This window comes from Sinohyriopsis cumingii, chromosome 5 (genome assembly GCF_028554795.1).
Source record: "Sinohyriopsis cumingii isolate HCF-2022 chromosome 5, ASM2855479v2, whole genome shotgun sequence".
Taxonomy (NCBI): Eukaryota; Metazoa; Mollusca; class Bivalvia; order Unionida; family Unionidae; genus Sinohyriopsis; species Sinohyriopsis cumingii.
In genome coordinates this window covers 100,321,625-100,347,455 of record NC_142965.1, presented here as the reverse complement: position 1 = coordinate 100,347,455, position 25,831 = coordinate 100,321,625, and the positions used below count along the sequence as shown (strand labels likewise).

Genomic DNA, 25,831 nt, shown 5'->3' with positions numbered 1-25,831 from the left:
TCATTTTTTCGTAGTTTTTGCTTGTATGCCTAAGTTCGTATTTTAAAGGTAAATTTCATAAGACTTATAGCAAAATCATAAGAGTTGGCAGGTCTGATACCATAATCATGGTGTGGCTCATGAAATTTGTTTTTGCAGGTGAAAAATCAATTGTGGTTTTTCCAAGTACAAAAAATGTGTAAAAAGTTCATTATCATTTTGGGGAACAGATCATGTATGAATCTGATAACACAATCATGACAAAACTCCCACAATTTTACAAAAATCTCACTAATTTCTTGGAAGTTTTGTTCCAAAATAAACAAAAGTTTGCATTAATAATTCAGAATGATGTGTTATGATTGCATTTTCCTTTATATGAATAAAGTTGTTCAACATTTTTATTTAAAATGTGTCAGTGGTCATCTAAATATTGTAATCCCTTTTGAAAAAGATACCGCATCAATTAGCTCTATTAAAGATTGAAAATGATTAATCAGATATTACCATATTTAACAGAAAGTCTTGCTTCTAGAAGAAGTCTTACCTTGTTTTCACTGTAGTTGGCAATGACAACACCCACGAACAGTGTAAGTCCTATCATGTAACCGATAAAGACAAACACATGAACATAAATGGCATGGATCTGTAACAGAAGAGAAATATTATAAATTGTAATAATGAGCCATTATCTTTATTTATTTGCTCTTCTTCCTTCATCAAATAAATGTAAACTTTAAAAAACCAAAAGTTTAAAGATAATTTGCCACAATAACAAACATCCCTTGTACCATTAGTAGAATGATGTGAATTTTAACAGAAATTATGTTTAAGAAATGTATCCAACATGTTTTTTTTCATATTAGGTTAACAATCCTACACTATAAGAAATGAGAGAAAAATGTTTGAAAACAAATTTTGAATCAAAATGATTCTTCAATGATACTTTCCCAATTATAACACATCAAGTGTTCAAACACTACTTTGCAAATAAAGCCCTACCAAGCTGTTGTTAGCCATAAAAGTGTGAAAGGTCTCACTGGATAATTTTGTATTTTGACACCTCCCTAATTTTTAAGGTAGAAGGCATGAACCTAATTATCACAAGCCTAGCATTTATAAATTCACATAGAAGCTAAAACTCTGTAATGTGGTTGAGATTTACTTCGAGTCAGGCTTGGAAATGGGTTGGTTTCTTTGGTGACTGCCTGTCACAGTTGGACTATCGCTGGAGATCAAATGTGTAACTTGGAATGCAAATGAGCAGCTGACTTTGGCTTAGGTATTTACATATGTCTGTTACAGAGGTTGTTGTTGTTGTTGTTGTTGTTGTTTTATGGTTTTACGCCATTTTTCAGCACACGATAGGCTATACATGGCGGCCAGTATTAATGGTGGAGAAAGAACCCGGGAAAACCCCGGAAAGAACCACCGACCCTCGAGAAGCTACTGGCAAGCTTTCTCACATATCCACATTGGCCGAATCCGAGACTCGAACCAACGCAGACAGAGGTGTGTTACAGAGGTAAATATCTAAAAATCTAGATGGTTGAGGGGTGATGAAAAGTATGCCAATTTGTTATAGTACTAGAGAACTTTGTTTATGCATAAGGCACATACTGATGCTTTTAGCTGCCTTGTCACAGGAAAATATCCAAAATAGCTCTTTACTGTCAAAAATGAATGGAAGATTTAGGGATTGGTGGCTGTGTTGGTTCAGTACAAAAGCCACCTGCTGTATTAGGAATTAACCTGATTGCTGCAGTCAAAATTTCACATGTATGTTTTCTACAAAAATCATCAGTTTGTTTATATTTGTATCTTCAGTGTAAAATTATTCTCATTTTTCTGCAATAGGTCATTGTCGGATGAAAATTTACCAGATAAACTGTCCAGTGAGACTTAAAATTCCTCTGCCCATCTAGATGAGAGTTAGACAAGAGTGATCTCCTTTTACAAAGACTGATGCTAAATCTCATCCAAACTGCACTTACCATATATACTCGCATATAAGCTTAAAAATTTAGGAAAAAAATAAGGCCTGGAAAAAGGGGGGTCAGCTTATCTGCGGGCCAAGGTCCAAGTCTGAAATTTTTAACGCTTTTTTCCCATGATTTCCAGTATTTATTGTTTCAGTCGATCACCGAAGATGAGATCTCATGCCTAATTATGTCACATGGCTAATAAGATTTGTGCTGTCGTGAAGTGAAACAAATATTTTTTTCTAACTTAAGTGGTAGTATAATGAATGAAAAACATGTTTTAACGTACTTGACGTCTATCTGACAGATGTCCATCCACCAGAAAATGCAGCCATACATGTTATTTGAGCCAAAGTGGTACGTGTATTTTCCAAAAGAACCACCATATTAGTAATCTCCAGTCAAGTATTTAACCCTCAGCTAATCAGTAATCATTAAACTCTACGGTATCGTACAAATGCACGCTAGCTTATTTCAGTGTAAATATGAAAAGAATCTACATTTAAAAAAAAAGAATTACAATACTGAAGGTATTTATGACAACCATTTTGATCGAGAGTAGAAATACATGTACGATAGTCTTAAAGGAACAATAGCGAGAGACTCCATAGGGGTTTGTTGCATGCACACTTAGGAAGGGTAAATAACAGGGCAATATACGAGTCAGCATGAATAATTGTAAAACAATATAATTTGTGGGATTTCTTTGACAGGTGTTTTAGAAGTAATCGGCAGCCACAGTTTATATACTACTGTTGTTTAGTTGTTTGTCAAGCAAAGTGGTTTGTTAGCGGTAGAGTGTTTTACAATAGCTACCATATGCTTAATCTGTGGTAATTGCCTCGCGGATAATAGGTTTGTTTTGTTGCACAATGCCAATGACTTTACTAATACATGCCGACTCTCAGATGTATTGTTTAATGAGATATGGTAGTGGACATGGTTTCTGCTCAAGTTATAAACTGTCACAATACTTGAATAATGTCCACGCTGAAACCAATCATATTTTGATCAACTGAATCACACTATCGGATGACCATGATGACAATGACGATGTATGTAATAAAAGCACACCCATAACAGAAGCCAAGTTTCGTGAACTGTTTGGCGAGTCTGATACAGAGTCAGATTTTGAAGGATTCTAAAAGTGACAGAACTTTTATAATTCATGATTTTAGAATGAGGATTAATTAAATCTCCATTAAGACTTAACACTTTAGAATTGTTTTTATTTCAACATATAAATTAGCTTTCTTATTTTCATTTTATTCAATAATGTGATTTGCCTAAATAAACATATTCAGAACTCACTTTGTGCATCTTGTGATGTACCAGTAGTCTAGAAATTATGGGTCGGCTTATAGCGGGTCATGCACTTTATAACAGTTTTACCAATTCATTTTTTTTGGGGGGTGGGCTTATACGCAAAAGGGTTTGTACGGGAGTATATACGGTACTACTGGAAAAGATATGCACTGTCAGGTTTTCAAATGTAAAACTGTGAGGAGGCTGTGGGACTGAATTATGATCAGGTATTATTTAAGAAAATTATTTTACTCCCAAACCTGGTTTCTTCTATAAAACATGAGAAGAATAGGTAAGAGGTAGCAGAAGTTACATCCCCTTACATGGGAAATGTTCCAATTTCTGTTCTCTTTATGTGAATTAGCATCAGTTCATCAGCTTCAATTCATGTAAGTGATACCAGCTAGAGTTAGCCAGACAATCTTCACAGTCATGACCTGCAGGAGAACACTTGTCTTTGCACATCCAGTGGAGGTCAAATGGGCACATCATTGTAAAGATTTGTTTGACTTGGACAATATCAGCTATGGAACAATTATGCTTAAATACTATACTGGTGGCTAACACCATAATGTCATCAGACAGTATGTACAAGAAATTAATATAGATCTTGGGTAATTTCCTTCTATGCAAAATCACTTGCTGTACAACATAGCTTGGACTGATGCATCATACTTTCCTTCCTAACCAATCGAAATACATTAGAATTCTGTCCTTTCCTCAGCTCATCTTCTAGGTCCAGAAAGATGCTTGAAGCAAAAGGTCTAACAAGGAAAGAAAATAAAGGACTGATTGCTCATGAACAGACCTTGTTCTTGGCAATGAAAGCAGTAGCTGTCATAAGTGAAATCAAGCCACAATGCAAAAACTACTGATAGTTCAGATCAAGTGACAAGGCAAGTATCTTGCTGATTCTGCCTGCTGTAGCTGGAACATTTAGGAAGCAGGTTTATATGAGTGGAGAGTCAATAAGGCTCCAGAAAGTGGTTCAAAAGGTGGTATACTCAGCTATATCAGAACCCATGGTAAATTCCATTTGGGTACAGGGTCAAGTGCATTTAAACTGCTAGGAGCTATCTTAATTATTATGAGTTTATAGTACACTTTCTCCAAAATTAAATGAAACTTTAGTTTACAAAATCCAGGCAGCTGTATGGTTCAAAACAGGTTAAATGTTTATAGCTGAGTCAGCTTACATGAAGATAAAAAAAAAGTTGCAGGAAGGTGAAGCTTCAACTATGCATGGTTTTCATTGGGTACTGCATGATCAAACTCTTCCTAAAGAATTAGCAAACTGTACAACATCATTAAAATCTGAATGCTATTTCAAAGTGAACTCTAACTTGGTAATTTATGATACTTAATATATGGGCACATCAAAGTAAAATTATGCCATTCTTGTTATGGTAAAATCAACAAGGAACAAGCCAAAATGGCTAACATACAATTTTAACTTGAAGGTGACTGGATGTCATGCTGCCCTGAACTAAATAGTATTGTACTTCTCAGCAGTTAGCTTCTGTCATCTGAATAATTAGAGAATATTGATCAAAGTGACAAAACCTAACATCAAGGCACCACAAAGTAATAAGGGTTGGTTTACTTACCTCATTATATGGATTAAATTTAGCTATGTCAGTTTGTTGAATTTCAGATATTAACAAATATTTAAGGAATCTCTATATGTAAACCTCATTGTGTTGCCTCTCAGTTGGACAGCTTTATGCATATGCGGCCAATTAGAGGGGTGGCCATCATGAAGGGGGTTCTTTTGAACACTATATCAAAGGGGCCAAGGGATTCTGGATGAATATATAAAGCATATGACTACCAGTCTGTGTTTGAGGTGGGGTGAGGAAAGTGCTGTTCAAGAAAGGGACTACCGTATTAGTCAGACATGCTCGCTCCACAACTGCAGGACACATGAAACTCCTGCATTTGTGGTTGCCTGAATAAGCAAGGAAAACCTAGATTTACCCAGGAATTTCCAGGGTTAGGTTCCATAGACATCTTAGGGCATTCATGAAGCCCACAAAAGGTACAATACAACATCCCCCTGTTCAAATTACCGGACCAACTCTGTCTATGATGACATCTCTGACCTCCAACCAGCCTTCCAGAGAAAGAACTTCAAATAAGGTCAACATGGCATTACCGATATTATCAAAGTTGAAGTTGCGTGGATTAGACCTGAAAAATATACATGCCAACATTTTGTCTATAATATCCATTGCATACATTTTTAAACCATAACTAAGTACATTTTTTAGTTAAATTCTTAAATGTATAAAAAAGATGTTCACATACATTTAACACTGTTACAATGGCTAATGATGTCACTTCATTAATTAATGGCATGGCTGGATGGTCTCTGTCTGCTAAATTAACTCCCCACAATCATCTGTGCCATCAACAATGCTTCCAACAAAGTATAACACTTGTATAATCAAAATATATCATATACAGTCCTACCTGCTTATATCAACATCACTTAAGTAAACAAAACACCAATGCAGACTACACAGCAAAGTCCCAAACCCATGGTTTTTGTTACAACCAAATTGTTCATGCTTATGTTGATGTCAGGGTTATAAAAAAAATGTACATGTCAACATGATCCCAAAGTCTGAATTTGAACAAATCCTTTCCTTTCTAATTATGATGATAAGCTGACTGATACATTGTTCTGCTATTATCTGATATATTTTGTGATCATTTATCATTAAAAATTGTACTGCTTTAATAATTATATATCCTAACAAAAATAAATAGTGAATTATTTAGCCAAACATGGTTGACAATGGGATATAGATTCAAAAATGATTAACATATTTTTAATACACAGGTTTTCTAACAGGATGTGAATGATACATGAATTTTCTAACACATGACCTATACTTACATTCATGAATTTTTAATATACATATACTAAACGCACGATGGATTTTATTACACATAGGTAACAAAAAATGAAAGTTATCAATATACAAGTGTATTTCATACTGGTTTTTTGCTTCATTTAATAAAAATTTCCATTGTTTATTTTCTCAAAGTGTAAATCCTACTTACTAATAACAGGTCACCTCTTGCATAAAAATTTCACTTGCATGGAGGTCAATGAGAAATTTTCCAAGCATATCTTTTCTGAACTTTCTCAAGTGACATGATTTCTGACTGGTTAATATTCAACTGCTTTTTGAAACAAGTGCTTAGGCTTGCTTTCACAAAAATACTACAATCAGACATTACATACATTTGTGATCTAGATATTCAAATCATCAAACCGATATTCACCTACAAGTTATATCTGACCTGAAAAACAAAATCTGACAGAAGTGATCATAATGGCATAATCTGAGGTTAAAAATATAAAAAATTCTGCCAAAACCAGAATGCATGGCATGTCTGCATAATCCAACATCAGATAATGATCCATGTTGTTTGTTTTACTTATGATGTCGGACTGTGGCTCCCATTAACAAGGTGTCAAATAAAGAACATAGGAAGGGACCTACCAAACTCTAGGCACCACAAATCCAGGACGCGTTCCGTTTGGTCCACTGGGAACTTTCATCTTGGTCACAAAGACAGGAGCTAGGAAAGTACCAATACAGTTGCTCTACAAAATAAATAATAAAGTTCCTACAATATGTGACAATAGAGCCAATTAGCATCATTAAATTAACATTTTAAGCAACAAAATAAAGAAAATCCTGACTGCATCACTCACACCAGAATCAATTGCTTATCATTTTCCATGCCTGATGACTGACTCAGTCTCTCTATATTTTTATATAATTATGAGGTTAATTTCAGAGTTTTTAATTTTCAAGAATTTCTAAATAAATAATAAAATAACTGCATAATTTTGCAATTTTCCAGTAATTTTACTCCACTCTAATGATCAAACCTTCACAATGTCTTTACATTCTATGACCAGGTCAAACAACTAACACAAGAGACACACCCAAATGGAACTGATATCCCTCACCTGGTTTACGTAATATAATAATTACACTCACTCCAGACTTGTTTAGCACTGTAAGAACATAACCTAAAATACAAATATAAATTTCATATAACTTCTGAGTATTCGCATTCAGTATAATGAGTATTTGAAATGACATATACAAATACTCAGTGCAAGTGACCAAATATGAATGACCAATGTTTCAGGTACTATAACTAGCAAATGTCAACCCTTATATCACCAAACATCTAACTTGCTTCCAAATATTTTCAAATTTAAAATATAGAAAAGTTTTAGAAATAATTCTTTGCAAATAAATTTATAAACTTATACATGACTTTTGCACAAGTCTTGTTCATGACAAAACTCAATGGACTCATCATGATATAGGTCTGTTTACCAAGTTCACACAAATGCAAATAAAAATATAGTTTCTAGAGTGGTAACAAGTTCAGCTATCTGATGCAAGATCACCTCAGTAATGGGCTGACCATTATCTTATGTCACGTGTTTAGTTTTGAATAAACAGTAACACAAGAAAGAGTAAAAACAGCAAGCTTCGAAAAATACAATAATTTATTTCCCTGGAAAATATCTGTAAAAATGAAAAAATATGAACTTACGGTTTTATAGAATCAAATCCAAAATAATCCAAGAATACCTTTTTTTAAGTCCTAATAACAAAATGTTATACTGAGTTCAAGTTCTAATCCTGAAGAAGAATCAAAGATAGAAGATGCTGACATATGCTGAAATCTGTAGTGTTGAAGACTACAGTTCCTTGTGGAAACAAGAATTATCACTCCGGTTTTGGAAATCAAAATAAATTTCTTATAAGAACTGTCTTTGATTAAGAATCTCACATTAGCACATGTATTTTCCAGACAAATAACAGCATTAATCCTTTTGAATCCAAGTAATTTAAAATAATTCCAAAAAGCACAACATACAACTTCCAGTTTAACAGCCCAGCTTCTACTGAGAATAACTCTCCAAAACTGAGGTCATATCGTATCCTAAAATGTAAATAAGGAGTCAGGTGATCATCTTTTCGAAGCTTACAGAAACTAGGTTCTTGTTAAAGATCACGTCTACCCAGTGTGGACCTGACAAAAACCAATCATTTTACTATAAGAAATACAAAACTAATATTGTTTACATCTTAAACCCGAAGTCCCACCATGATCTCAACTTGTTTACTTGGATGCTACAAATTATGAAACAAGGTCAGGATTTAGATCAATACCTGGTGTTTATAAACTAACAGTCAAGGTCAAACTATTTTCTGAAAAATGTATGATCTTTAGTGAATAAATGTACATTATAATATATGTTATGAAAAATAAAAATTATAAAAGAATGACAAAAATTAAATTGAAATAAATACATGGAAGATCAGATATAATTCAATCAAATATACATAACAATTATTATGACAGCTCTTAATACAAAATTCCAATTCTAATTAAATCCTGATAGAGTACAAGCCCAGCCACTAAGATACAACATCACCTTGTTAATATGCATGGATCTTACTCATTACAGAAACCAACTATGTATTGATGACGAGATACCACATTCATTTTTAATTAAGAAATGGATCATAAATGTGGCATCTAAATTGGTAACAACCTTCTAGAATTGTAATAACTCAGCCAGTCAGATGCAGTATCACCCCACACATATGCATATATCATGCTCATGATCAAACTATGGTTAACTGGAAACAATTTTTTTTTCCGTTCATAGCACAAGCAGTGCTATGATTCCATTTCTATGTGTATTCTTTATGCATGATCAACTCTTCACTCCCAGTACTTTTATCAGATGCTCATGTATACATTATAGTTTTAATTCTGTTGTTTCATTTAATCTTCAAATATGCTGTATTTGCATTTACAGAGGATCATCAGTTGTTTTCACCTTCAGGGCTTTAAGCATTCTGCATGGACAAACGAGGCCATTATATCAATTCATCAGGTCCACTCCTGTGGTCTAAGTGGTAAGAGCATCTGCCTCAAATGTGAAAGGGTGTGGGTTTGAACCCCAGCCAAGTCGTATCAAAGACTTATAAAATTGGTACTAGTAGCTGCCTTACTTTGCACTCAGAATTAAGAGGTTAGTGTTAGGACAGGTTGGCCCAGTGTCAGGATAATGGGACTGTGTAGGTCATGATGCCACATGTCTGCAGCACGATGCCCCAATGCTATCAATGTAAACTGCTACACTGAAGACGTTGTAGCGATATGACTTAAATATTTTTAAAGCTATGTTAAAAATCCAAATCACACACACATATTAATTCATCAAAATTTGCTCAGTTAATATCACTATCAAAGCAGAAAAGCAATCTTGATTAATACATATCTTTCTGTATTGCCAAAGTGATAAACTCCTGCATTTGTGATAACTTAGTGGACTTGTGTAATAAAACTAGGCAATTATTTTATGGTTCCTTTTCTGATGCAATGGCAATGTTAAGTGCACCCTTTAATTCGAATCTTAATGTAAAAAGTGTCACAAGAGTGCAGCCTGGAAAAAACACTGGATTTATCTTATTTTTGTCCACCTGATCAAAATGTGTAGATGTGTGTGAAAGAGGTTAAATATTTTTACATGTGTACAATTATAAATACCTACATCATTATAGAATGTGTGTATATGCCACCATGGCATGAGTTTCTACATTATCTTTCATATTTCTGTGTTTAATTAGTAATGAATGCATGTGTGTTTAAAACAACAACAAAAAAACTGAAAGATGGATGCTCTCAGAAAGAATTTATATTATCAGATAAATGAACACAAACACATTTAAGACACAAACAATCTGCACTGTTTAAAAGCTAGAACAGTTGGAAAACCTGCATTTAACTTCTCAACTGCATCATCCTACTGAATGTATAATATACATTTTCTGACAATTTTTAAACTTAAATTTTGTCAAAGTAACTAACCATATGTAACCAAAATATGAATTCATTTAGCTTAGTTGTTATAAGCTTTAACGAAGTTGTAAACAGTTCTATTATTTTTGTCTGTGCTTTGTTAAATAAATCCTATTGTTTCCTCAAACATCTATTTATTTGCTGTATCTTTTAAGTCTAGGTTTGAAGCAATCATAACATCAATGATAACTGGTACCCTACAAAACAACAATTAATGAATAGATTGATGGACTGATTTCTACACCAAAAATGCTCATTCAAGATAAAATACTCATGATGGTTAAATAAAATGTGTTGTGGCATACACAGTAAAAGTAAAACAATTCTAATGTCAATTTAATACTCTCTGAAAAATCTCCAAACATGAAATTTCCACTCTAAGTTGGCAAATTAACACAAAACTTTGTATCTTGAAGAAAAACTGCAAGTGTCTTCAACCTGACTGTGTTTACTATTTCTGTATATACACCATACGAAGGCAAACAGCAGATCAAGATCTGTTGTTTCTTAATGTGCGCTATTCACATTAAATGCAAATCATAACAACATTCACCTGGATCCATGTCTATGTGATGGCATGTATGAGTCTGTGTTATAAACTGTATCAGGGACTAGATAAGTTTCCTATTGTGCAGTTTATGGAAATAAACTGACCGAAAGCACACCAAAAAATTCTGTATTGGATTCAAATGATGTGAAATAATTTCATTTTAAGCATTTTTAAACCTAAGTTGTGAGTCGACTGCTTTGGTTATAATCAAAGTCTAACTTTTATGACAAAGCATTAATATCAATATAAAGTTTGCTATGGGAAACGTTTCAACTGTTCAATGCATGTTTAAAATTATGGCACTTGCTGACTGTGAGAATACTCGCTTGAATAAGGCCATATAATGTAAAAGCTGTTTCACTAAAATATACATGGGACCCAGCAAAAGCACTTTTAATGTAGAATAGTCACCCATAGATGCAATTTAGAATTTTGTACTGTGTTCAGAGGAATTCTTTGGGTAATCTGAGTACCCTGGCATATATTTTTGTACAAGTGCCTCCCATGGTACCATGTACATTTAAATGGAACTGCCCTAATGTGCCCTGAATTAGTCTTGGTCACCAAGAAGTTTTACAGATTCTAAAAGGCACAGTACAGCTTGATAATTAAGGTTGGGTCTTGTGGTGTTCATAAAATACCCTATTGAATTTACCAGGGAGTAAAATTCTTGTACAGAGTTCTGATGTATAACCCAATACAATTGTATATACAGTAAAATCTCCCTACCTTTACTGTGATATTTGGGTCATTACATCTTGCCAGTCGTCCTCCCAGCAGATGGACACCAAATGTTGCAAACACAAACATCAGAACTATCAGAAGCACTGATACCTGGTTGAGAGGATTAAAATCTGTTCACTGATGCAATGTTACATACATGAATCTAATATACAATTAGTTCTCTTAATAACAACACTCGATTCCATCATACTGCACAAAACTTGTATATGTTGTAAAATAAAATGGCAATCAAGTATACATACTGTTTGCTTGTTTGTTTCTCTTTCTGACATCCCATAATGATCTCCTTTAAGCAAAAATCTTGCATATTCAGTGGGCATGCAATGCTAGATTCTTTTAATTTATCCATATATTTATCCTCTTGTCTAAAGCAACTCCTTATAACTATTAACTATCCTATTTAATGCTGCACTGTATTTTCTTTCCAGAAGTCTTAACATATTTTCCATCAATACAAGAGAGAAAAAATGTATGGTGTCAATGATAGGTCTCTCTCTCTCTCTCTCTCTCTCTCTCTTGTTTTCTAAATCATTAAAACATTTACTCTTCTGACTGTATTGCATAATCTTGCCATGTACCAGTAATATTTCCTTGAAGCCTCTGACCAGCTCATAAACTACTTTTCTCATGTGAGGGACCAGAATGAAGATTCGGAGGGGTCGTAAACAGCGTATGATCATCAGGGCCTGGGCTCCTGACTGGGCTGGCACTTCCTGTGGCATCCAGCATAAAAACAACACACTCACCTTTGTAAAGAAAGAGATGCGATAGTTTCAGAGCCTGTGTTTTTTATAGCTTTGACCTAATTTCTTCAACACTAAAGACAAAAGATTTAGCTTAGAAAATAGAACATGATAAAAGTTAGAACACTTTAATATATTTATAGTCAGAGAAAACTTTTTTGCAGGCTATATGTTGCATAAAAAAAGATTTGTCACAACTTTTAATCTTGAGAGAATCTTCCAATATGTTTAAAGGATTAAGCTTTGCTATTCTTATGTTTGTTTGCAAGATCAAATTATGAAAGCATATTTTTTGCTTTGTGACAGTCATCCCATATGTGTAATGGAAGAAAGCAAATTTTTAGTAAATTATGTTTCTCCGAGAATACTTACCCGATCACATTAACGTTAGGAATATAAGCCTGCTACCTCTCGAATCCAGCCCCACTAAAAGACGAAAATTCGTCTTTTCGGTCTATCTTATATAGACCAAAGGGCATTAACTCTTGCCCCTTACCTCCCCTTGCCACTGCCAGGTGTCGCTAGTTTTTAAGCTGAGACATATATATTATACGAGGATGCTCGCATAGCGGGGTGGTTGGGAGGGTTTTTAAGTAATGTGATCGGGTAAGTATTCTCGGAGAAACATAATTTACTAAAAATTTCCTTTCTCCTTCAAATACATTCCCCGATCACATTAACGTTAGGAGAATAAGTAATAGGAGGAGGGAATGCTGAGCATCCTACCTCCACCCCAAGTACCTTCTAGGGAATGATGGCTGGATTCCCCATTTGAACGATAACCTGTTCTCCTAATTTCATCAGCAACACAGCCTAGGGTGACCCCTTATATACGGTTAAGAAGATAGTTATTGAAATCTTCTTACCTACGAAATTTCACTGGCGAATCCAGCAAAGCTGATAGGCTGTGCTGATTGTTTTAAATGGGTCTGGTGGTCATCTGGGCTGCCGACACCAGACCTACCAGATTCAAGGTTTGCCTCTGCGAAGCCAAATCTCTGAGATAAAAACTGGAGAAGGTTGACTCTGCATGCCAGCCAACAGCTTCTATTATATCTTGGATCGAAACATTGAGTTCGAATGCCAGGCTCGCCGAGATTGCTCTAATCTCATGAGCCATAATCTTCATGAGGCGACTCTGATCTTGTGAGACCTCAGAGTACCCTGAGCGTATAACCCACTTCAGCCATGAAGCAAGGGCTTGAGGGGTGATATCCCGTTTACCAGCTTTGACTGGAAGAAAGAGGCGCTTAAGTGTGTCCCGACATGCCTCTGTGCATTTTAAATAGTGCTTGAGTGCACGAACAGGATCTTGCATAGCTGCTGCTCTTGACCTATCTATGGAAGAGAGTGAGCGAATGACAATTCTTTGATTGCCAATGGATGGTAACCTATTTTTTTTTTTTTTTTGGCTACAAAGCCTCGTTGCATCAGGAGGACCACCGAACCATCTGATCTGAACTGAAGAAAGTTCGGGTCACTGGAAAGGGCATGTAACTCACTCACCCTGCAAGCTGAAGTTAAGGCTATCAAGAAACATGTTTTGTATGATAGTAGCTTTAACGAAGTGTGGCCTAAAGGTTCAAATTTGTCTGAATTGAGCCATGTTAAAACCCAGGACAGATTCCATTTTGGAAACAGGGTGAGGGATTTTGGTCGATTGAAATCAAAATTGGCTAAAAGATCTGATAGATCTTTGTTATGCCCAATGCCACATCTACCATGATGGTGGAATGTGTCTGATATCATGGAGCGGTAGCCTTTGATAGTAATTGGGGCCAACTGTTTCTCCTCGAAAAGCCAGAGAAAAAAGTCGGCCAGATGAGGGATGGAGACACTCAGAGGGACGATGTTATTGATATGGCACCAGTCCCTGAAACACACCACTTTCCCTCGTAAGCCTTCAGAGTGGAAGGCCTTCTTGCTCTTGAGATTCTCTCCACAATTGAAGGTTTAAATTGTTTGTCTCGCAAGGCTGCCCGGACAAGAGCCAAGTGTGAAGAAGAAGACAATCCGGGCAGGGGTGGAACACCCATGACCACGGTTGTTTGAGAAGATTTGTGCTGGTTGGAAACTTCCTGGGTAGATATATCGCTAGATCAAGTAGATCGGTAACCCAGGACTTGTTCCATCTGAGAGGGGCAATCAGAATCATCCGACAGTTCTAACCCCTTAACCTCTGGATTATGTTTAGTACCAAAAGCGTGGGACGGTAGGCGAATGCCCACAACCCCTCCCAGCTGATTGACAGAGCGTCCACAGCTCAAGCCTCTGGGTCTGGAACCGGAGAGAAGAAGGTGGGCAACTTGCGATTCCACCTTGTTGCAAAAAGATCGATCATCGGACGCCCCCAAAGTGTGCAAATCCGAAGAAAGACTGATTGATGGAGTGACCATTCCGTGTGAATGACTTGACCTTTCCTTGATAGAGTGTCGGCCAAGACACTGAATCTGCCGGGAATGTGTCTGATTTGTACGTTGATGTGGAGGTTGTCGCACCAACGTAGAAACTGCCAGATCAGAATGCACAGGTCTGGTGATTTGGTACCCCTTGTTTGAGGAGGTAAGTCACCACCACAGAGTTGTCTGATGTAATGAGGACAGTTTTTCCTGAGAGCTGACCTTTCCAGAAATGAAAGGCATTGATGACAGCCTTCATTTCTAAAAGGTTGATGTGGAGAGGCCTTTCCCATGGCTCCCACGTGCCGCTGACTGTAGTGAAGTCCGGCAACAGGTGGGCACCCTAACCGTAGGTACTGGCGTCGGTTCATACCGTTATCTCCGCTTGGGGCATCTCCAGAGGAATCCCCGTGGACAGCCAACCGGGGTTGTGCCACTAACGCAGGAACGATCGTATCTCGGGCGTGATCATTATTGATTGATTGAGGGGTTGCATAAGAAAGACGGCCAAGCGGGATCAAGTCCGCCGCCGCATTGAATAATCCGAGGAGTTGCAAGAATTCTCTCGCTGAAATCCACATCCTGTTGGAAACAGACTCGACGAGTTCGACGATCCGGATTACGCGAGCGCGAGGAAGCCGTACCAGATTCCGATCGGTGAGAAACTCCATACCCAGATGGACAAAACGCTGGGATGGACGGAGATCGGACTTTTTCCAGTTCACGAGAAAGCCTAGCTGATCTAAAAGCGTTAAAAGATCGTTTCTGCCTTTGAGCAGAACAGAACTTACCATATGTTTCTGGATGTTGTCCATGTACACTGCCATCCCTGTAGACGAAATCGAACGGAACAGGGTGACGACGCAATCCATAACCTTGGTAAAAGCCCAAGGGTTGATGTTGAGGCCAAAGGGTTGGACCTGGAACTGATAAACCGCATTGCGGTAAGCGAATCGGAGAAATTTCTGGGACACGGGGTGGATAGGAACGTGAAAATATGCGTCGGTCATATCTAGACTGACAGCATACTCGTCCCGCCTGATGGAAAGACAGATTGATCTCGCCGTTTCCATCTTGAATTTCGGTGGTAAAATGTATTGGTTGAGGCGACTCAGGTCAATGATCAGCCTCAACTTGCCATTTGCCTTCTGGATAAGAAACAGCCTGGAATAAAACCCCGGCGACTGCAAGTTTATCACAATCTCCACCACCCGTTTTTCTATGAGCGACCGTATCTCCTGTTGTAGAAAGGTATCCTTTTCCCGATCGAACGGTACATCCGTGAGGAGGGGAGAGGAGGACAGGGGAGGGGGTTGGATAAATGAAATCCGAAGTCCCTCCGAAATGACCTGGATCACCCAATCGTTCTGAGGAAAAAAGGTGGTCCAGTGGTCCTGAAATTGCAGGAGGCGGCCACCCACAGGTAGGCTGTCCGCGGGTGGTGGAGAGGGTATGTCAATTTTTAGAGTTAGGAGGCTTGAAGACGGAGAAACTTTGTTTCTTACCGCCTCTGTATGGTTACCTCCTAGCTTGATTAGACTGTTTGTCTCCTGGCATTGGGTTGGGATCTACACTGCACATTTGATTGTAAGGATCCCTTGTCCCTGGTCCGCCAATCATCCCTCCGCTGTGGCAGGGGCTGATTTTTTCTAAACGACTGCGAGGGTTGGACAGCGAGTTGGAGGGGCAGTTCCTGAGCTGCCTGCTTCCGAACTTCTTCAGATTTTCCTCCAAAGAGTAAAGCAACCCAAACGGAGTCATCCGTAAAGCCAGAGTATGATGGGGCTTGAGCAATGTGGACCATAGTCATGCGTCACGTCGTATCAGATCTAAGTTGGCAGAAGCAGTCAATGCAATAGCTATGGAATGGTTAGCTGCCCTGTTAATAACTCTAGCAATCCGGGCCATCGCTTCCCAAGCGTGGTCACTGTCGGATTTTTCTGCGAGTCGGAAAATGGCTAATGAAGCCAAGTCTAACATTGAAGACGTAGTGACTACGTTCCGGACTAGCATTGACGTGGCATGGAACACATTTTTGTCTACTTTGTAAAACAGTGGAGCAGACATGTGAACTGCTGCCATATTCTTGTCCAGGGCCGGAAGATCCATACTGAAGGCGTCTGAATGAGCTTTGTACCAGCGACACGAGAATGTCGCTGGTACTTGGCTTTCTGAAAAGAACGCCTTAGCATTCCCTGGATCACCTATTCGTCCTGATAGACGATCACTGATCTCCTTAATTTTTGCCGACTGGGGAAGGAGCCGGAAGGACGGCGTCTCTTCCTCCCCGTCAAGATCTACAGACGCCTTAACTTTGTAGTCTTGAGTGGCGGTAGGAGGTGGAGGGCATTCTGAAGTTGCCAACATCCTATACATTTCTTCCACTGCCACCTTGAAGCCAAACTCAGTCTGTTCCATGGTTAGATCTGTGTACAGCTGATGTGCAGGAGTTTCATCACCCTCAGTGTGTGCCGAGTCGTGTTCTGTAATAGCTTGCATTTCTGGATAGAGCATACCAAGTGGCATAGATGACGCAACTCCGTCATCCTTAACGCTGTCACTAACTCTCCCTTGTGGATAAGCCGTGAACATATGGACGGCCAGCCCTGCCGGCTGGTTTGTCTGGCTTGTGGTCAGTCTGAATGTTGGCGACGGTCCTGCTATCACCGGTACCGGCTGCTCCAATGGCCTGGCTGGACGGACAGATTTCTCACTAAAATCTCCACCACAGTATTGGTATGTTGCCGGCGGAACAGCTTAATGGACGGATTTATCACTAAAATCCCCATAAGTCATGTTTGGTCGGATCGTTTTACCAATAGGGTCCCCATGCTGGGACAGTTGGACGGCCGGTGACGTAGAGGTTGTATAAAGAAATGGATCCGGTAAAAACCCCATGCGTCCTGACTTACAGGCCCGAAGGCCATCCTCAGACATGCGGGGGGACTTACGCCCACTGGGCAGCCTGAAATTGGGGGAACATTCCCCCAAAGAGTCAGAAAAAGCTGTGTTAGTGAGCGAGGGAAATAAGGGTAATATCTGGCCTGATGTCAGTAGCTGCATCGTCGTTTCCTGGACCAAACGACGCATCTGTTCAAAGTTGGACTGTTGTACCCTGTCAACATTATTTCCCTCCATTGCCGCTGATATTACTGTGGCTGATGGTTGCAAACGACGAACTTTAGGTGGAGGGGGGACCCCAACGTCCCCCACAAGGCTCACAATGGAGGCTGTCTTCGGATGTATACTGAGAACATCAATGCTATCTTTCTTCAACTTATTCCATCTATCCCTCCCTTTTGCTGCCTTCTGGACTACATCTGCCCACATTTGCTCTGTCCAAGTATTACACACGCTGCATGGTATAGATGATGTACACTTGGTACATACACTACAAGAGTCATGGTTGTCTTCTTTTGCTTTGAACTTTTTGCATTTCATGCATTTGGTTGACATTTCTACTGAAACAACACAAGAAAAGAAAACAAAGCACAAATTAGCAATTCATCATGTTATTAATTTGCTAATACCACAACCGTTACTAATGGAGTAAGCGAAATTAGTCAGTGTCGCATTAACTCTTAATTGACAACACGAGTTCCGTGATAGCGTGTGTAACATGGTCTTCAGTAAACGAAATCCATAAGGGTGACAAAGTCACTCAATTTTGAAAAAATTGTTAAAATAATGTATACAACCTGTAGAAGAATGATTGTCCAACACAATAAATCCAAATTTAACTTCGGATGGTCCAATTTAACGCTAAGATGGCTTGGATTGTTTGGAGGTGTAATGTACGTGTTATCCGTACAAGTGAAGCTTAAAAACTAGCAACACCTGGCGGTGGCAAGGGGAGGTAAGGGGCAAGAGTTAATGCCCTTTGGTCTATATAAGATAGACCGAAAAGACGAATTTTCGTCTTTTAGTAGGGCTGGATTCGAGAGATACAGGCTTATATTCCTAACGTTAATGTGATCGGGGAACGTATTTGAAGGAGAAACTGAGGTAATTTCTTAATTTTCTTTTCAAAAAGAAAAAACTTACAACTGTACATTTTTGAAAAGAATAAAAACATTTTAAATCCTATTTACAACCTTAACATACAAGCCAACACCCCAAGACATATAAGTATAATTATTGGTATTATAATTGTCTAAAAAGCGTATTTTGTGTGTAAAAAGTATCTTCTATATATTACATGCCATAATTACAGCACGTATGAAAAAGATACATTTTCATTACTAACCCCATTTAGTAACTGGTAAAAATTCTTGTCAAAAAGGGCAAAATCCATATGGATTTGAAGAAGAATACAAACATAAAATATACTGAAAAATTGTTTATATTCAGCACTTGCTTCAACTAGTCTACATGTGTAACTTTGGCTGAATGGTCATGAACTGGAATCCCACAATGATCATGGTGAGGTGTTCACTGAACTACTTGCCAGTTCTTAGATACCTAACTATTCATTCTGTAAAGGTCCAGCTACTTCAGTGGTAGCAGCCTGGCTGGAAGACCATACAATCAGAGTTCTGGGCCAATTGGTTTTCAGATTGTTACACAAGACACATTTGCACACCTCACAGTACTATCCAGGCAGCACAGAGGGCCCCATGGATGTGGATAGTAATACACAGTGACCATGATCATGCTGCATTCAACATACAGGGAAAGAAGGTCTCACACTGACAGTTCTTCCATCCTGAGTGTGTTTTTCTGAATCCAGTTCTATACTACGTTGCCATGTGATGTAATTGCCATGGTTCCAGTTTCCATAGTCATTCACTGTTTCTATATTCATCATGTGTGGTGTTCTGCATGCGTGTGATACCAGTGTTCATCATGTAGCAGTTGTGCATATCCTTATTTCCATAGCCATACATGCATTCAGTTTCTTTATTTCTGGAGGTGTTAGTGCATTCTCATGGTATTCTTCTACCCATTTCATGGATGTGATTATCCTGCTTCTGAGTTGGATGTGATAACTTGTTTGTTTCAATTTCAAACAGTTTATCTTTGCCATATTTCAAGACATATATGGAACCACTCTGAGACATTCACACAAGACATTTTCATAAATCAGAGACTTATTACAGTTCATGGGGCTTTGTTTTGAAAAGTCAGAGTCTAGTGTTACAGTAGTAATACCAGTCTTCTTAGTGTTACAGTAGTAATACCAGTCTTCTTAGTGTTACAGCAGTAATACCAGTCTTCTTAGTGTTACAGTAGTAATACCAGTCTTCTTATAGTAATTACATACTGTTTCTTGCCATTGTCAATTTATTCCTACATGTATGTATCCCTTTCTTTTCCATTATTGTTGATATGCTGCTGTTTACAACTGATTACATTCTTGGGGAACAACATCTGCTGCACATATGTTCTCTTTCGGCAGTCACTTCATTCCATTCCATTTATTCACCCCAGAATCTAATGTAAGTGCTATATGGCGTATTTAAACTAAACCCATTGAGTGAAGTCCACACAGTTGCCACTGTCATCCTACCCTTCACTGGACAGCCCAGTCTTAACTGGGGTCATTCAGTTTCCGCTGAAAAACTTTACTTAAGGGTTATCTATAACATTAGGTCAGGGAGTTTCACAGACAAGCTGTGACCTCTGTACAACCACGTTGTGCCATTCAGTTTCCGCTGACAAACTTTACTCAAGGGTTATCTATAACATTAGGTCAGGGAGTTTCACGGACAAGCTGTGACCTCTGTACAATCAGTGCCATTCAGCTGAAGCTGAATCACTCACTGATGTAATGAACCAAAACAGTTTCATCAGTAGCAGCAGACACTCCCCCCTCCCGGCAAACATTATAATTATAAATAAAAACTTAACTGGATTATGTGTTTTGTTGTGTATAAACTAGCATATCATTAAAATGATTTTGTTAGGCATAGTTCACTTTTGATAAAACCAGTCTATGTTCTTGGAAAGTGGACATACATATTTGCTCTAATAGCAAATAAGGAAAGTGATCTTATTCTATTCTTAAACAGCAGTCAACTTTTTAAGAATGTTCTCAAATTTATATGGTTGACATTAAAGAGATGTAAACATTTTTTTACAAAAACGATTTTTTATTGCTTTATTTTTATTTTATTTTGTATTGAAGCAGAAAAGTGTAATTCATACACAATTTAGCAGAAAGCATAATTGGTGGGAAAAAAGCGTAATGATTATATCAAAAGTGTAACGGTTGGCATGTATACTTTAACTTCCATCACGAACCCTAATCTTTTCAGAAGTAATATAACCTATTTAATGTAAAATTTTAATTCTGTGGAGAAAGTTTTGTGTTTATTTTATCCACTGCAACTAGTTCTTATCTTGTATAGCATTCATATCCATATATTCTCACTTGTAAATCTAGACAAAATGCAACAGATCTGGGTCTATGCAAGTTGTAAACAGTAGAACAAACTTAATCTGACAGAGCATTATGTGAAGACATATCAAGGTCTAAGTTGGCTGTACTTGAATTCAACTTATAATGAGAATATATGGGACTTACAACACATAAAAAGGTAAATGAGGTAACATACTCACCACATATATAAAAAGCTCAAGCACACCACTAAGATCTTTGACAACAGCTTTAGGAGTAAAGATGAGTCCATTTGCTAGGATCTTTAATCCCATTTCTATGCTCATAGCAAAGACAAAGGCATATTCTGCAATCTGAAAAACATAGAAATAACTTTATATATATTTAGTGTGAAATAGAGAATATTATTGATAAATACTTTGCACATTTCTTTATACCTAAATTTTCACATGAAAAATAATATCCTTGAATTTTCACATGTGAAAATACAAGATTTCAAATCAAGCCATGCTATGCTTGAGTGTGTACACTTACTGAGGATTTACTAACAGCTAGAAAAATGAACACTTTGTGATCTAGAACAAATAAATGGAAACACCATTAACTTTCAGAGAGGGAAATAATTTGTTGCCTAAGAAAATTTAATGACATTCACACTTTAGAAGAAATTTAACTCAACACTTTTCATGTCTGTACCAAGTTATTTCCTCCGGATTATTTTGCCTACACGTTTAAAAACCAAAAGTGCTGCATTGCTTCACTGGACTTGATTTGTAGTCAGATAATATAAACTAGTTTACAATAGGTCACATATGTAATTTACTGCAGCATCAAAGTCATCCAAAGCCTACAACTCTCTTAACTCAATGGTATTTTATGACCAGCCTGTAAATACAGTTGAAAAGCAAATTTTTAGTAAATTGTGTTTCTCCAAGAATACTTACCCAATCACATTAACGTTAGGATATAAGCCTGCTACCTCTCGAATCCAGCCCCACTAAAAGACGAAAATTCGTCTTTTCGGTCTATCTCATATAGAACAAAGGGCAATAACTCTTGCCCCTTACCTTCCCTTGCCACCGCCAGATGTCACTAATTTCTTAAGCTGAGCGATATATATTATACGAGGATGCTCGCATAGCGGGGTGGTTGGAAGGGGTTTTAAGTAATGTGATCGGGTAAGTATTCTCGGAGAAACACAATTTACTAAAAATTTGCTTTCTCCTTCAAATACGTTCCTCGATCACATTAACGTTAGGAGAATAAGTAATAGGAGGAGGGAATGCTGAGCATCCTACCTCCATCCCGGGTACCTTCTAGGGAATGATGGCTGGATTCCCCATTTGAACGATAACCCGTTCTCCTAATTTCATCAGCATATGTGACCCCTATATACAGTTAAGAAGATAGTTATTGAAATCTTCTTACCTACGAAATTTCACTGGCGAATCCAGCGAAGCTGATAGGCTGTGCTGATTGTTTTAAATGGGTCTGGTGGTCATCTGGGCCGCCGACACCGAACCTACCAGATTCAAGGTTTGCCTCTGCGAAGCCAAATCTCTGAGATAAAAACTGGAGAAGGTTGACTCTGCATGCCAGCCAACAGCTTCTATTATATCTCAGATCAAAACATTGCGTTCAAATGCCAGGCTCACCGAGATTGCTCTAATCTCATGAGCCGTAATCTTCATGAGGCGATTCTGATCTTGTGAGACCTCAGAGTACGCTGAGCGTATAACCCACTTCAGCCATGAAGCAGAGGCTTGAGGGGTGATATCCCATTTACCAGCTTTGACTGGAAGAAAGAGGCGCTTACGTGTGTCCCGACATGCCTCTGTGCATTTTAAATAGTGCTTGAGTGCACGAACAGGATCTTGCAATGGATGGTAACCTATTTTTGGCTACAAAGCCTGGTTGCGTCAGGAGGACCACAGAACCATCTGATCTGAACTGAAGAAAGTTCGGGTCACTGGAAAGGACATGTAACTCGCTCACCCTGCATGCTGAAGCTAAGGCTATCAAGAAACATGTTTTGTATGATAGTAGCTTTAACGAAGTGTGGCCTAAAGGTTCAAATTTGTCTGAATTGAGCCATGTTAAAACCCAGGACAGATTCCATTTTGGAAACAGGGTGATAGAGTTTGGTCGATTGAAATCAAAATTGTCTAAAAGATCTGACAGATCTTTCTTATGCCCAATATTACATCTACCATGATGGCGGAATGTGTCTGATATCATGGAACGGTAGCCTTTGATAGTAATTGGGGCCAACTGTTTCTCCTCGAAAAGCCAGAAAAAAAAGTCGGCCAGTTGAGGGATTGAGACACTCAAAGGGACGATGTTATTGATATGGCGCAGTCCCTGAAAACACGCCACTTTCCCTCGTAAGTCTTCAGAGTGGAGGGCCTTCTTGCGCTTGAGATTCTCTCCACAATCGAAGGTTTAAATTGTTTGTCTCGCAAGGCTGCCCGGACAAGAGCCAAGCGTGAAGAAGGAGACGGTCTGGGCAGGGGTGGAACACCTGTGACCGCGGTTGTTTGAGAAGATTTGGGCTGGTTGGAATCTTCCTAGGTAGATCTATCACTAGATCGAGTAGATCGGTGACTCAGGACTTGTTCCATCTGAGAGGGGCAATCAGAATCATCCGACAGTTCTGACCCCTTAACCTCTGGATTATTTTCGGTACCAAAACCGTGGGAGGGTAGGCGAATGCCCACCACCCCTCCCAGCTGATTGACAGAGTGTCCACGGCCCAAGCCTCTGGGTCTGGAACCGGAGAGACGAAGGTGGGCAACTTGCAATTCCACCTTGTCGCTAAAAGATCGATCATCAGACGCCCCCAAAGTGTGCAAATCCGAAAAAAGACTGATTGATGGAGTGACCATTCTGTGTGAATGACTTGACCTTTCCTGGATAGAGTGTTGGCCAAGACACTGAGTCTGCCGGGAATGTGTCTGATTTGTACGTTGATGTGGAGGTTGTCGCACCAACGTAGAAACTGCCAGATCAAAATGCACAGGTCTGGTGATTTGGTGCCCCCTTGTTTGAGGAGGTAAGTCACCACCACAGAGTTGTCTGACATAATGAGGACAGTTTTTCCGAGAGTTGATCCTTCCAGAAATGAAAGGCATTGATGACAGCCCTCATTTCTAAAAGGTTGATATGGAGAGGCCTCTCCCCTGGCTCCCACGTGCCGCTGACTGTAGCGAATTCCGGCAACAGGTGGGCACCCCAACCGTAGGTACTGGCGTCGGTACATACCGTTATCTCCGCTTGGGGCATCTCCAGAGGAATCCCCGTGGACAGCCAACCGGGGTTGTGCCATTGATGCAGGAACGATCGTATCTTCGGCGTGATCATTATTGTTTGATTGAGGGGACTTGAAAAGGGGCGCCATTGTGCCAGTAACGTCATTTGTAAGGGACGCATAAAAAGACGGCCAAGCGGGATCAAGTCCGCCGCCGCATTGAATAATCCGAGGAGTTGCAAGAATTCTCTCGCTGAAATCCACATCCTGTTGGAAATGGACTCGACGAGTTCGATGCTCCGGATTACGCGAGTGCGAGGAAACCGTACCAGATTCCGATCGGTGAGAAACTCCATACCCAGATGGACAAAACGCTGGGATCGACGGAGATCGGACTTTTTCCAGTTCACGAGAAAGCCTAGACGATCTAAAAGTGCTAAAAGATCGTTTCTGCCTTTGAGCAGAATAGAACTTACCATATGTTTCTGAAGGATGTCATCCAAGTACACTGCCATCCCTGTAGATGAAGTCGAGTGGAACAGGGTGACAACGCAATCCATAACCTTGGTAAAAGCCCAAGGGCTGATGTTGAGGCCAAAGGGTAGGACCTGGAACTGATAAACCACGTCGCGGTAAGCGAATCGGAGAAATTTCCGTGACACGGGGTGGATAGGGACGTGAAAATATGCATCGGTCATATCTAGTCCGACGGCATACTCGTCCCGCCTGATGGAAAGACGGATTGATCTCACCATTTCCATCTTGAATTTCGGTGGTAAAATGTATTGGTTGAGGCGACTCAGGTCGATGATCGGCCTCAACTTGCCATTTGCCTTCTGGATAAGAAACAGCCTGGAATAAAACCCCGGCGATTGCGGTTTTATTCATAATCTCCACCGCCCATTTTTCTATGAGCAACCGTATCTCCTGTTGTTGAAAGGTATCCTTCTCCCGATCGGACGGTACGTCTGTGAAGAGGGGAGAGGAGGACAGGGGAGGGGGTTGGATAAATGAAATCCGAAGTCCCTCCGAAATGACCTGGATCACCCAATCGTTCTGAGGAAAAAAGGTGGTCCAGTGGTCCTGAAATTGCAGGAGGCAGCCGCCCACAAGTAGGCTGTCCGCGGGTGGTGGAGAGGGTATGTCAATTTTTAGAGTAAGGAGGCTTGAAGACGGAGAAACTTTGTTTCTTACCGCCTCTGTATGGTTACCTCCTAGCTTGATTAGACTGTTGTCTCATGGCATTGGGTTGGGATCTATACTGCACATTTGATTGTAAGGATCCCTTGTCCCTGGTCCGCCAATCATCCCTCCGCTGTGGCCGGGGCTGATTTTTTCTAAACGCCTGCGAGGGTTGGGCGGCAAGTTGGAGGGGCAGTTCCTGAGCTGCCTGCTTCCGAACTTCTTCAATTTTTTTTTTTTTTTTTTTCCTCTAAAGAGTAAAGGTGACCCAAATGGAGTCATCCGTAAAGCCAGAGTATGATGGGGCTTGAGCAATGTGGACCGCAGACATGCGTCACGTCGTATCAGGTCTAAGTTGGCAGAAGCAGTCAACGCACTAGCCATGGAATGGTGAGCTGCCCTGTTAATAACTCTAGTGATCTGGGCGGTCGCTTCCCAAGCA

At 39.1% G+C, this 25,831-nt stretch overlaps 1 protein-coding gene across 1 annotated transcript in view; it reads right to left on the bottom strand.

Moving 5' to 3' along the window:
• Window positions 1–25,831, bottom strand: part of LOC149799876 (sodium leak channel NALCN-like) — a 158,295-nt gene that overhangs the window by 55,778 nt on the left and 76,686 nt on the right. The window contains exons 22-27 of the mRNA XM_089959315.1: window positions 21,182–21,313; window positions 12,057–12,224; window positions 11,464–11,568; window positions 6,782–6,885; window positions 5,336–5,456; window positions 527–625 (exon numbers count right to left, since the gene is read on the bottom strand). Of these exons, the coding sequence (XP_089815441.1) occupies window positions 527–625; window positions 5,336–5,456; window positions 6,782–6,885; window positions 11,464–11,568; window positions 12,057–12,224; window positions 21,182–21,313 (729 nt within the window). The remainder of the gene's footprint in view (window positions 1–526; window positions 626–5,335; window positions 5,457–6,781; window positions 6,886–11,463; window positions 11,569–12,056; window positions 12,225–21,181; window positions 21,314–25,831) is intronic.